This window comes from Sebastes umbrosus, chromosome 12 (assembly GCF_015220745.1).
Source record: "Sebastes umbrosus isolate fSebUmb1 chromosome 12, fSebUmb1.pri, whole genome shotgun sequence".
Lineage (NCBI taxonomy): Eukaryota > Metazoa > Chordata > Actinopteri > Perciformes > Sebastidae > Sebastes > Sebastes umbrosus.
In genome coordinates, this window is record NC_051280.1 from 28590989 (window position 1) to 28604389 (window position 13401).

At 36.6% G+C, this 13401-nt stretch overlaps 1 protein-coding gene across 1 annotated transcript; it reads right to left on the reverse strand.

Annotated features, from left to right (window-relative positions):
- Positions 1-1344: 1344 nt before the first annotated feature.
- Positions 1345-10295, reverse strand: urod (uroporphyrinogen decarboxylase). Its single transcript, XM_037788419.1, has 10 exons — positions 10087-10295; positions 8728-8840; positions 8454-8533; positions 7827-7889; positions 7137-7334; positions 6877-7038; positions 4993-5127; positions 4525-4625; positions 3436-3502; positions 1345-2650 (listed from the first exon to the last, which is right to left on the reverse strand). Exons 1-10 carry the CDS (start codon positions 10278-10280, stop codon positions 2486-2488), a joined length of 1278 nt encoding a protein of 425 aa, XP_037644347.1. The 5' UTR covers positions 10281-10295; the 3' UTR covers positions 1345-2485.
- Positions 10296-13401: the final 3106 nt, after the last annotated feature.

The following is a 13401-nucleotide window of genomic DNA, read 5'->3' on the forward strand; positions in this document are numbered from 1 at the left end:
CACAACAAATAGAGAGTATGGAAGTGGTGGTTTTTGAAATATGCATTATTTAGGCACTTTTATCTGTAGAATAAGCTTCACTTTCTAAAGATTTGTGGCTCAAGAAGAGCCTCGGTAAATGCTTTTAGCGATTTCTGTTAAATTATTACGCTTATATGTGAGGCAGGTGCTATAAAGGGAGACAGAGTAAGTGGTTAGTACTTTTAGTAGTTTATTGACCGATTATTAAAGGGCAACACCACCCAAATTAAGAAATCCAATATGTTATTTCCATGGCCTAGTAATCGTAAAGTAATAGTAAAGTTCAATCAGTATGTGTGAACATGAGCTCCTCTCTCTCATGGCCAGAAACCAGAGTCTCAAACTTGTGATGTCATAGGGTATAAAGTCTGGAGCTGCTCCATAGACGATGAATGGGAGGCTGATTTAGTGGACCCACATAATGTTTGTTTTCTTTTTTTATATCAAAATGAGCTTTATTCTATTGTAGTGTTGTCAGCTGTTAAAGAAAATGTTCTCAGATACTCAGAACATTTCCCTGGGTGCTCTCAGTGTCATCTAGAACATCTCTCACCATTCATTGTCTATGGAGCAGCTCCACACTTTATACTTCATGACGTCGCAAGTTCAAGTTATAGCGCTCTAGTTTTTCTACAACTCTTCTTCAACTCTAGAGTTGTTCATGTTTACTAATATTTTTTAGACTGTCTTAGATCATATGCATTTTGAAAACAGGTGTAGTTCCCTTTTAACAAGACTATAAAGTCTACAGTCTAGCAGTTCTGTAAAGCTGTAGGCTACCTACTGTAGGCATAGCGGTGCTATGAGCTAAATGCCAATGCTAATTAGCAATAAAAGTGAGGTGGACGAGACGGTCATTCATTTTTTTGTCATGAAAAGTTAAAGGGCAACTTCACCGACTTTACATATGCATATGTGAAAAAATATACTGTAGCCTATATATTGTGCAAAATCTGATAAATTGCAGTTAGGCATAAATCCGCAAAAGGGCTTTAGTTTTTCAGATATCCCTACCTAACTATATTTTTTCATAATTTTGACGATGATGGTCGTAACAAAAATGTTTTATACAACAAAAAGTGATGAAATTGATCAATATATTGACTCAACCGCCCCATAGGCGAAAAAGTGGAGAATAAAGCCACTCTGGAGATGGTGTTGGGGGATTTTTTATTGCTTAGATTTAGTTGAAATTTGCACTAATAGTGCCCTGATAACTGCCCTATACACCTCAAAGCATCATGAATATCAGAACATGTTTTTATTATAAAAGGTAGAGAGACACACGGACACCTTTTTAAAAGAAAGTTACTTTAACTTTAGTTAAGGTAATATATGATGACCATCACATTTTTTATTTTTTTTATTTATGCCGAGGTACAATAATCCTGAGGCAAGGGGGAAAAACATCTAATAACTTAATGTGAAATACAAAACAACATAAAGTTCATTAAAAATTAAATCAATCTTTATTTAACTGGACAGAATAAAACCAGCCAGATAAACACATTCATGGGTTTTATGTTGCAAATCACATGCAACCTCTCAGGATGCCTACAATGCGATTCACTTCATAAGACACTTTTCCTAAGCCGAGTTGATCAAGTAATAAAAAAAACAGATTCAGGGTGAAAGACAAAGACAGCATAAGGCATCATCTTGTACAACATGTATTTCTTACAAGATTTTCTATCTGCAGGAGTAAAAATAAAACTCTTCCATGCTGAGATCCAGCGGGGGATTTTGTTCACCGTTAAGATGTTGGATGGTAAAATGATCGACTGCTGTGCGCTGACATTTTCCCTTAAAAATTCATTTTAGAACTGCAGTAGAGCATCTCTTGTTGAAGTTATTTTGCCAAATCACCGGCTTTTGTTTTCACAGCAGTTTGGATCCTTTTATTGTTTTTCTTCAAGGACAAAGAGGCGACTTGTGCTGATGCTCTGACTGAAGCTGTTTACAGCTATTAAGAGGTTATAAAGGCTCGTCTCTAGTTGTATTTGTATGTGACATTATGGGGAGTTTGATTGAATGACATATAAAAGAAAGTCAAAGCTGTTTTGAGCATTTTTGAATAGATCCAACATTAATACAAATCCCTTACAATTTAAATGTGGTTTTAATGTACATGTAAAAGCAAAAATCATCCCTTTACAATGGAAACATATTCCACTCCTGGTCAGATCAACATATTATATGATGAACAGAAAATCTTGTCTTAGAAAACCAACATCTTGTTTATCCTGAAAATACACTGGACGAGAATTTTTCTTTTTGTGTGTCACAGAACAGTATTATTTTTTATTTTTCCTCCTAGAAAACCTCTGGGAATGGATTATTTAACTGCTGAAAACAGACGTGAAGCTGTAAATGTTTTAGATTTTAATAAAATAATGCATTATTGTACATTTTTCCCATCATCCTTTTTTGGCTTACGCACTCCCTCACACAGACACATCCGTCTTTACATTTGTTTGACCATCTGTTTCGAGTGTTGGTGCACGGCTTCGACGAAGGCACCCACGTTCTCCGGGTCCATGTCGGGGTAAAGGCCGTGGCCCAGGTTGGCGATGTAGCCCCTCGTGCCGAAACCCTCCAGCATCTTCTTCACGATCTCTGAAATGCGCTCCTGATGAAGAGGAGGAAGAGGAAGAGGAGTAGGAGAAGGAGGAGGAGGAAGAGGAGGCAGATATTTTAGCTCAGTTGTGGTTCAACTTTAGAATATTTCGAATAAGTCGGAGCATCTGAGTTGAGTATACTTTGCTCAAACTGGGTCAGAGGAGGAACAATTTTAGGAACTTCTGGTGACGAGTTATAAATCGACAGTGTGTGTGTGTGTAAACAAAAGTTTGTCAGAATGAATTACAGCACTTCACTGTATTCTGTAGAAATATATGGAGTGAAATACTGTGGGATAAAAATAGGATTCACAGCATGTACGCAGGAGGGGCTGAAAATAGCAGCTGAAACTTGAGAAAAGTGAAGAGTAGCAGTAGGGCTTTCTGTTATTTCCCTTTCCTGTTTTGTTTTCTACTCTGGAACCTCATTGAACAACTCAGCAGGTTAAAAATCAGCAGGTTATAAAGAAAACTCTCTTTTATCTCTCTGTATGGAGGAATGACCTCCACATAGACATCTCTGCAGAGAACTAAGAAGAGACATGTCTTCTGGTCCAAACCCAAACTATAAGATGCAAACTGTTACAGTATACACGCCTGCTCACAATTTAATATTACACTTACACTTTCACAGAGACTGTAGTGTTACTGGGGATGGGTAGGAGGCGTTTTGTATTTTCAAAAAAGAAGTCAATAAAGATAGTTTTGAGAAAAACAAGAAGATAAAAACAGGAAGGAAAAAGTGACGTGTCTGACCATGTGAGAGTCTAAAGTAAAGTGTGAGTTGGGGGGTTACCTTTGGAGCGTAGAGAGCACAAGGGTCCATGTTTCCTTGCAGGCTGACCTTCCCTCCTGTGCGCTCCCTGAATACACACATACATACGCACACACAGCACAGGACACAGCACAGGACACAGCACAGGACACAGCAGAGGACACACAGAGTAATCCTTTAACCAACAGGTTAAGTATTTGATGAGCAGAGCAGGAAACACGGACGTTTGTTGACTTAAATCCTGCACCCGGTGACAAAACAGGGACGAGGGAGAGGTCACTAATGGTTAACCTGCTCCTCGGAAAACACGACAGTGTGGTTCATGATTAGCGCAGCGACATCCCTGAGATGTATTCAGCTTCAGGCTACTCTTTTTTTTTTGCAGTCTGATCCTCTTGACAGTGGATTTTGAGGCTGAAGCTGTATTTGCTTTTGACCGAGGAGATTTATGTACTGATTAGGGCTGTCAAAGTTAACGCTAGAGTGAAGATACTGGTATCATATGAAACTATCCATTGGTACCAACCACGTCATACTAGCTTGTCAGCAAGGAGGTTGAATAACGCTCCAAACTTGCTCTAAATTTTGGCGAGAAAAAACTCATCATGGTCATTTTCGAAAGGGGTCCCTTGACCTCTAACCTCAAGATATGTGAATGAAAATGGGTTCTATGGGTACCCACGAGTCTCCCCCTTACAGACATGCCCACTTAATGATAATCACATGCAGTGTGGGGCAAGTCATAGTCAAGTCAGCACACTGACAGCTGTGCGCTTAAGTTGCGATTATTCACGATTAACTATTTTAATCGATTGACAGCCCTAGTACTGATCCTTTTCTATTTCTGCTCTCATTCCAGAGATATCTCTTTAAACACTTTAAATCTTACATTAAATTCTGATTATATATACTATACTATACTTATATATATTATATATACTAACACTGAAGCTCGAAGGTGCAGTTTGTATTTAGATTTTATTTGTTACCATGTTGTCAATATCGAACCGAAACTGCCTTTTCACAGTGTTATTAGAGAAGATATCAGTAGTACAGTCAAAATAGCTCTGAGAATGTGTGTGTGTGTGTGTGTGTGTGTGTGTGTGTTACCGTGCTGATCGTGGGTCAATGGTCCAGTCCAGCCCAACCACCTCATAATGAGACTGAGACAGATCCTCTAGACCGTAGTGAGCATCTTTAGCAAACACAATCTGGAACAGAAAAGTAAAGAGTAGATTTTTCAAAACAACTTCTGCAGGAGTCATCATGAACCATTTTTGGTGAAATGCTGCCATCTTCTGGACCTAAAGCAGAGCAGCTATTTCTAAACAGACCAGATGAATCTTTAATGATCCCTCCTGGGAAACGGTGTTGTCGAAGCAACAGAGTGCTAATAAGAATAGATCAGGGTATTGGAACTAATATAGAAAGTAATTATAAGATCAGAACAAACAGAATACAGCAGGAAAATAAATAAATAGTTATCACAGTTGACTCGTTTACAGTTTATAGATGATGTGCAGGTGTACATCATTAATTAGTACAACAGTTACGCTTGTGTGTGCGGCCGTCTCTCACCATGGGAATGTCTTTTCCCGCCTCCTTGAGTTTATCCTTGACGCTGCGAGCGATGTCTCGGAGGTAAGGCAGAGAGAACTCTTTAAACTCGGCCGGCCCCAGAATGCCGGCGTGGGACTCAAACACCTGCAGAGCCTGAACAACACACATACAGCTGAGGTTAAAGTGTTGTTTTTTAAAACCTGCAATTTTTTTTGGCCACTTGGGGGCAGCAAAACAAACTGTAAACACAACATTAACATATTATTGCCTTATTAAGTTCATACAGCGAGCCAGTTAGCAAACAGTTGACAATTTAAACATCCAGCAGACTGGGAGGAACATTAGCATTCATTCAGAGTTGTGTTTGCATCGACTGTAAAGACCTTAACATACCGAGGCTGTGACGAATAAACAACACGAAAATGCTAAATACTCGCCTGCAAATATTTTGCATTCATGTCGGAAGCGATGCAAATTTGTGACAGTTGCACTTTTTAAATAAAAAGTTTGAATAGATTCGTGCAGGCGGAGGACCAACTACTGAGGTCCTATTGACCCAGAGCAGCGTCTGGCAGTCTGTCTGAGGTATACTGTTGTATAACCTAAAGTACTGCAAGCTATTTTATTGAGTTTCCTTTTAGCGAAATGCTCTGAGTGAATTTGTCTCTGGTAACACAGTTACTCAGTGTATATATCTAGGGCTTTTATTGTGAAAGGTAAGAACGGAAGAAGTGGATCTGGTATGCTCTGCCTTTGTCAAAGTTGAAAGAAGTATTAAAGTTTGTCATCTTGGTTCAGACTACGGAACCTCCGTGTTGTTGTACAATATAGTGTACGTATTGAATATGTCTGGTCCGCACAACGCGATTGGTCGATGCATTTATTCGCGGTGCAAAAGCTCAGAAAAATCGTCTTTGTTCTGAAAAAATTACATTGCTTTTTCGCTGCATAATATTCACGTTCTGTGCGAAAGTACTCATGACAAAAACAACAATTCTGAAAAATAAACTGACGTGCAAATTAATGGCACGAACAAAGCGTCCCTAGTGTGTTAAGGCCTTAAGTCTAATATTCCCGCTCCTTCTAGCTCTGTTTTGGTCCCCACCAACTCCTGAGAATAATATCTGGCTCTTTAGCTGCTAAATGCTCCACTATGTTCTCCAGTTAGTTGCTAACTTTGTCTGTCTGCCGTTTGGTGCAGGACAGGTAGCGTAGAGTGAGTTTACCAGAGCCTCTTTGCTGAAAAAAGTGGTCTACTGCATTTAGAAAAAGACTGAACCAAACAGGAGAGAGGCCAGAAAACCAAAAATCACTTAAAGGACACTGAAAGACTAAGTAGAGCTGAAGGGAACTGCAGCATCGGGGTGATAATTCTCTGTGGGCTCGTCACTACAGGTCGCTCCTTTCATATTGCACATTCATTTGATCCACTGTACCTAAATGAAGCTGGTTATATATTCATATAAATAATATTCTCTTTTCTCACTTTGCTCTGCCGGAAGATCAGAGGTCACACCAGCAGAGTGGATGCTTGACACCTCTAGAGGAGGTTGTCCAGGTAGAAGGAGAGACTCTCTACTGCCCCAAATACTGAACACCGCTGTAAAAACGGCAGTGCACTCTGCTGATGTGACATTGTCTAGACTTTATGTAATAATCCGGTTTGTGCTCTCAGACTGTTCTTAACTGTTTTTGGGGGAGAAAATGCTGCCTCAACCGCATTTTATGCTGAGACACAGATTTGTTTCCATAAGGAGCGTGTGTGTAGGAGCTGCCGCAATCAGCAAATAGTATTTATGTCTTTGTTGCCATCTTAACGTTGAATTTGCATGTCTCATGGCAGAGGTGCAACATAATCATTGTTAACATGTGTCCAGAGATTAGAAGGTAAAGGGGTGTAACCTGAGCTCCAGCTGCCACCTGTCCCAGCAGATACTCCACTATCACATCTGTCAGCATCCTCAGCAGCATGTGGCTGGCCTTCGGGTGTCTGTACAGCCAACGCTTCGCTTTAGAGAATGTCTTGGAGCCTCCGCCTTCTATCATGTAGGACATCAGCGTCCACTGTGGAGGGACAGAGCAAAGAGGGGAGAGTAAGAAACAATACTTTTGATTTTCATGCTTTTCCTGACATCGTTAGACGTGTCTGTATCATCTCTAACCGGAGCTCCGGTGAATCCTATGAGCGGCACTTTTCCCTCTATCTTGTGTCGAGTCAGCGTGATGGCTTTGAAGACGTAGCCCAGTTCTTTGTCAACGTCCACTTTGGCCTGCAGACGCTGCAGGTCCTCTGGCTCCTTCAGGGGGTCTGGGAATGTGGGACCTTTACCTGCCACCATCTGGACATCCATACCCATGGCCTGCAGGGAGGAAGATGAACGAAAGCATGAGTAAAGACTAGGGCTGTCAAAGTTAATGTGATAACAACGCGTTACATTTTGAACAGATTATATGTCACTTTGTCTTTAATTACCAGGTAATCTGACTGCTTATATGCACACAACCCAGTAAAATGCTCTTTAAGGTGCATTCATATTTTTTTGTCCAGAAAAACATCAACAAGCTGACAGATACATAATCACCACATATCACTGTAATAAAGAAGTTAAGGATAACGTGTTATGTTAGCAAACAATTTCCTAGAGCAGCATTACTGTCACACTGAACTTGTGTTTTTTTTTCATCTGATGAGGGTAAGTCCACTAAACTAAAATTTGTGGGCCGTAAAACTAAAACAATAAACGAAATTTGATTCAATGTTGCCGTATGTATTTGTCCAAAGATCTCCACGATATCACAGAAAATTCTGCAGTTGACATGTTAATGACTGAGCCCGGTGCTGTTGGCCTTACCTGTGGGATAACCAGGATGTCAGAGAAGATGATGGCAGCATCGAAGGGAAAGCGTCTCAGAGGCTGAAAATGGAAAAAAGGAAGACAATTTAAAAAAGAAAAGAAAAGGGGTAACATAAAAATGTAATTGTGATTTCTGTTTATTGTGTTGTAGTGGTAGCCTCACACTATCATCTCAATACAATATAACACTACTTATGTACTACTGTACTAGTATTAAGAATATTAAAAGTGAATTAATTAATTAAATGTTTTAAATTAGTGGTTATTTGCATGTTGTTCGTCCAAGCTGGTATTAAGTAATAAACATACATTGTGGCAAATGAGTTAACCGTGATGAAAATGTGAATTTTTAGACAAAATAAAACATAAGTAAACACACATTAGGATATATTTTGGTTTTGCTATATATTAGATATTATTGATATTTGAAATGCTCCAGATCATTCAAAATATTTTTTTCAGTAATTTTGTTTCAGTAATTAAATGAGTCAAATTTAATTTGCAATGGGTATTTGCATGTAGGAGAAAAATCTTGTTAATATAACACTGCTGTCTTGGAGGTTAACCATCTGAAAACATATTTTCAAATCATTCAAATTAGACCTTTCATAATAAGTTTGATACCTGCAGCGTGAGCTCACAGCAGGACTCTGGTGACCGACATGTCTCAAAGAAGTCCTTCGCTGCTCTGGTCTCACGAAACTCTGCAAATTAGATTCAACAAAACATCGACATATTTTTGCTGTCCTAAATTATGTTTGTCCTAAAATTGTACTGTTTAAAGACTTTTATTTATTTGAAGTTGAAAGAAAAATAAGACGATGATGCAAAGAAAGTCTGGTAAGGGAGAGAAAACTGTATTTCAGGAAAGAAAAGAAAGCAGCGCTGATCGTGGTACCTGGTAGGTATCTCCCAGCCTGTCTCATACACCAGACAGGGACATGTTCAGTTTCCTGTCCTCGTGCTGCTCGTAGGAATGTATCGTTCTGGAGCTGGGGGAAGTCCTTCGGGCTGGATAGGAAAAAAAAATCCATAAGTTTAGCATCAGTCTCTACGGGGAGAGGACTACCCCTCTGCTACACTGAAAGAGAATAAAGTAAGTATGGGTTAAAGCAATGTAATAATAAAGTATCCAAAATAAATCAGCACCAGAGCAACATTCCCCAGTACCAGAACAAGCCGTTAACTCAAAGACACCGAGATGTGACTCCTCTCTTTGTGGATAATAATTCACATTCATTGTTGCTATTGACTCCCCTTTGTTATATTAGTCACACCAATTTTACATTTTAAATTGCATGGGAATGTCCTAATCACTATAGCCCGAAGGCTACAATACAGTAGCAAGCTTCTGTTATCGAACACACAGGCGTACCCCTCCCTTTCCCCGCAACTACTATATATGCATCCAGCTGAAGAGCTGTCAATGACATGAGATGAGAGATATGAGAGATACCACTCCTCTGCTCTCTTATCATCGTCCAGCAGTTGGACAACGGTTGAATGAATGGCTGCTTTGGATGCACCAGTGATGTATCACAGTAAATCTAACTGTTACAGTATGTGGATAACTAAATATTGCTTGACTTAAATGCAGACCACTGAAGCCTCCAAACAAAATAAAGCATGATAAGTTTACTGTAACTCTTTAACATATACAGAATTATACTCTTGACTTAAATGAAATAGACATAATGGCAATTAGTGTTTAACTGGGATAACTCAGGAACTTCTATTATCTATTATTTATTCTGATATAATCCAGTACCAAATAGTTAACAATGCTAAAAATAAGAGTTATTCCCACAATATGTTTTCTCACTAAACTGCACTATGGAGATTAAGCCAATTCAAACTAAACAAAACACACAAAAATAATACAATTTTAAAAGAATGCACTACTCTTAGATGAATTATATATATGCCGAATTTATCAGAAGATCCAAATGCATCATTAAGGCTAATAATTTATGTTGCAAAGGGAATTAACCCTTATGTGTGAGCGATAGAGTATTAAATTGCTGTTTTTCTGAATGAGGTTCTGCATGACAGAAGCAGCTGTTCTTACCAGATGATATGTAGCATTAATGACCAGGAAATGTTACTATTTAGGTGTGAAGACAGGATTATAAAGGGTGAACATGATGCATTTATATTATATGAAGAATTGTTTTCATAACAATGACACAGGAGAGTTTCATAACATCACTCAGCTAGCAGCCAACATGCTGATATAATACTGTTTGTTTGTACTTACAGGATTAAACCGTCCTTGCTCATGTCGGCGGTGTTGAGGAGGTGAGCTGCTCTATCAGAAGCTCCTCTGTGTCTCTGTAATGATGTCTGTAACGACCTGCGGCTCCTCAAACTGTCATCTAAACCTGCTGGAACAACAAACTCTCTCTCTGCTACAGCACTGACCTGCAGGGCAAAGCCATGTTGGAAGGTCATGTGACCAGACCCGGAAACGAGCCGCGGTTTCAAAATAAAATACCTTCCCAGAAATCTTTTATAAAATGTATACATGTTTTTTTTGTGTTTTTTTTTCTATTGTTTGTTACTCATCAAATATGGAATGGATAAAATAATAATAATAATAATAATAATAATAATAATAATAATAATAATAATAATAATAATAATAATAATAATAATAATATTTTAAATGAAATATTATGAAAATAAATTAATTTTAAAAACATTTTTCTTTACAGATTTAATATTATTTTGTGAAAAATATCCCTTACCAAAAAGAAGTTTATTCAAGTGTGCTATTAGTATACTTCTTTTAAACTTAAAATAAGAGAGAGTATACTTTCAGTTTACTTTTTATGTACTTATCAGAGATAGGTTATACTTAACAAAAGTATACTGGGCTTATACTGACAAATATATGAAAAGTCTAAGTACATTTGGCTTATACTTGTTCCCCCGAAATCTTTTATAAAAATGTATTTATGTTTTTTTGTTTTTCTATTATTTGATACCCATAAAACACAAAATGGATAAAATAATATTATTTAAAAACATTTTGGATTTAAAAAAAAAAAAAAAAAAAATTCTTTACAGATTTAATATTATTTTGTGAAAAATATCCCTTACCAAAAAGAAGTTTATTCAAGTGTGCTATTAGTACACTTCTTTTAAATTTAAAATAAGAGAATATACTTTTAGTATTATTATTAAAAAAATCATTTTCTTTACAGATTTAATATTATTTTGTGAAAAATATCCCTTAACAAAAAGAAGTTTATTCCAGTGTGCTATTAGTACACTTCTTTTAAACTTAAAATAAGAGAGTATACTTTCAGTTTTCTTTTTATTTACTTGTCATAGATAGGCTATACTTAACACAAGTATACTGGGCTTATACTGACAAGTATACCTGTACAGAAAAGTTTAAGTATACTTGGCGTATACTTGTACCTGTCAAGTCAAACTGAAGTTTCAGAAAATTAAGATTTATAAATATTAATAAATATAAATTAATAAATTAATAAATATAAATTAAGAAAATAATATAAATAGAAAAATAGAAAATAAATAAATCAGAAAGTAATTTGTAAATTAATAAGTCCAGTAGCAAAACTGAGTGCTCAGTGAGTAAAGCAGAGGGAGGGAAGTAATTAATCAAATTACGCCCGGAGTTTATAAAAGCAACACTCCTCAGTGTCACAGGGAAAAGGGTCCTGAACATACAGCAGAGCGCTAACCAGCAGGGCTTTCATTCAGACCAGGACTGCAATCTGCAGTAAAACTGTGCGAAAAGGACATCTACAAAGTGTGAGAGGCAGCCGGTAAGGAGACTGAAGCACTTTGAGAGACTGTTCGCTGTTGCTGGTGTTTTAGTCCGTCTGTTTGTGCCGGTGGTTGACTTTGTTTGTTTTGAGTGTCCGGTGGATGACGCGGTGAGAGGCGCGGTGAATTGTGGGGGCTTATGGGAAATGTAGTTTAGGATTGCTAAGTGATTTGATATGAACTCAAAAGTAATTATAAAATATAAGATACTTTGTGCTTAATTAAATAATTAAAAATAGTAATTAAATAAAATAATATAATGCACATATGTATGTATATGTATATATGTATATATGTGTATATATATGTATGTATGTATATATATGCATATATATATATATATATTACCTTTGTGTTAAGGCTTATTTGTATTTGACATGAGACATTTAATGGGAGTGTGTGTATTAACTTAAATAAGGAGTAATGCATTTTGCATAGTCTCTCTTTGTTCTTATTTATACTTATTTGGTAATAATGTGAATATTTTCTTTTCTGTATTTTTTCTATTTGAAAGGTTTTTCACCTAACGCCTAACGCCAAATGGCTAATCACTAAATGGAATGGATAATAATTCCAAAGTGAAATGAACATTTAAACCTAATAAAATGACCTGCATCCAAAAAGACCTGTATTTACCTAAATGAATATATAATAATAATGATTTAGTAAAAATAATTACAGGTGTTATTTGGATCAAATTTTGTTTTTATTATTATTATTATTATTTTAAAATATTTAACATTCATGAATCAATCAGATTATGCTACTCTACATTGTGTCATTTGTGCATCTGTTTTAACAGTGATATAGCTTTTCAAAGTATTTATTGTAGAATTGTAGAATACTAACTCAACCTAAAAAATAAAGGAGAGAAAAAGGAAAAGCTGTTTCATTGAGTGGATTCCAGTTAAAATCTTACAGTGGATGTTTCAGTCTCTTTCAAGTTTGGACACCGCACATATTTAAACAATAACTTGACAGTACCTTTTGATCGAAATATACTTAAGAAAAGCATATTTTTGCCTTATAGGCCTACAGATAGATATACTTGGCTTGTAGTTGTGCTTACCTTTTGATAGAGTAGCCTATCAAAGTGTGTGAGAGTTTGTAAATAAATGAATAAAATAACTCAATTTAATTAATGAACATACGCTTGTGTGTTCTCTGAATTATTGTAAAAATATAAATATGAAATAAAAAGTCTGTGCCACTGATCTTTGACGTTTGGTTGGTTGCCTAATACATGTTTAAATGTTATAAATGTCATACATGGATTCTGACTACAATGTTAGAATATTAAATTACTAAAATGTAAATAGCACTATCCTTCTATTGGCTGTACTTTTTGATACCAAGGACATGAAGCTATTTGTGTCTTTAACTTGAATGCAATGAGGTAGTCACAAATTGAATTACACATCTTCAAAATCAGTTTGTTTTGGAGAAAATGAACAGAATCAGTCAGGACAGGTCTCTCAAAGCAGAGTGAGAGCTAAATCTCTTAAATATGAGCTACATGTACAAAGACACCCAACACAGAATAACCTCATACACCTTTAGTCCATGCAAAATGTACATGTTCTCAGTTCAAATATCAACAAGTACACAACTCAAATGCTCATTAAATGACAAACAGGAGATTCCCATGTTCAAAATAGCCCACACAGGTATATCTTTCCTCTGTACATGTAAGGTTAAGTTTATATTTATTATTTATGCTCAAGTATACAGAGAGCCACCCAATGTCAAATCCAGTGCAACTTCAAAATCCAGA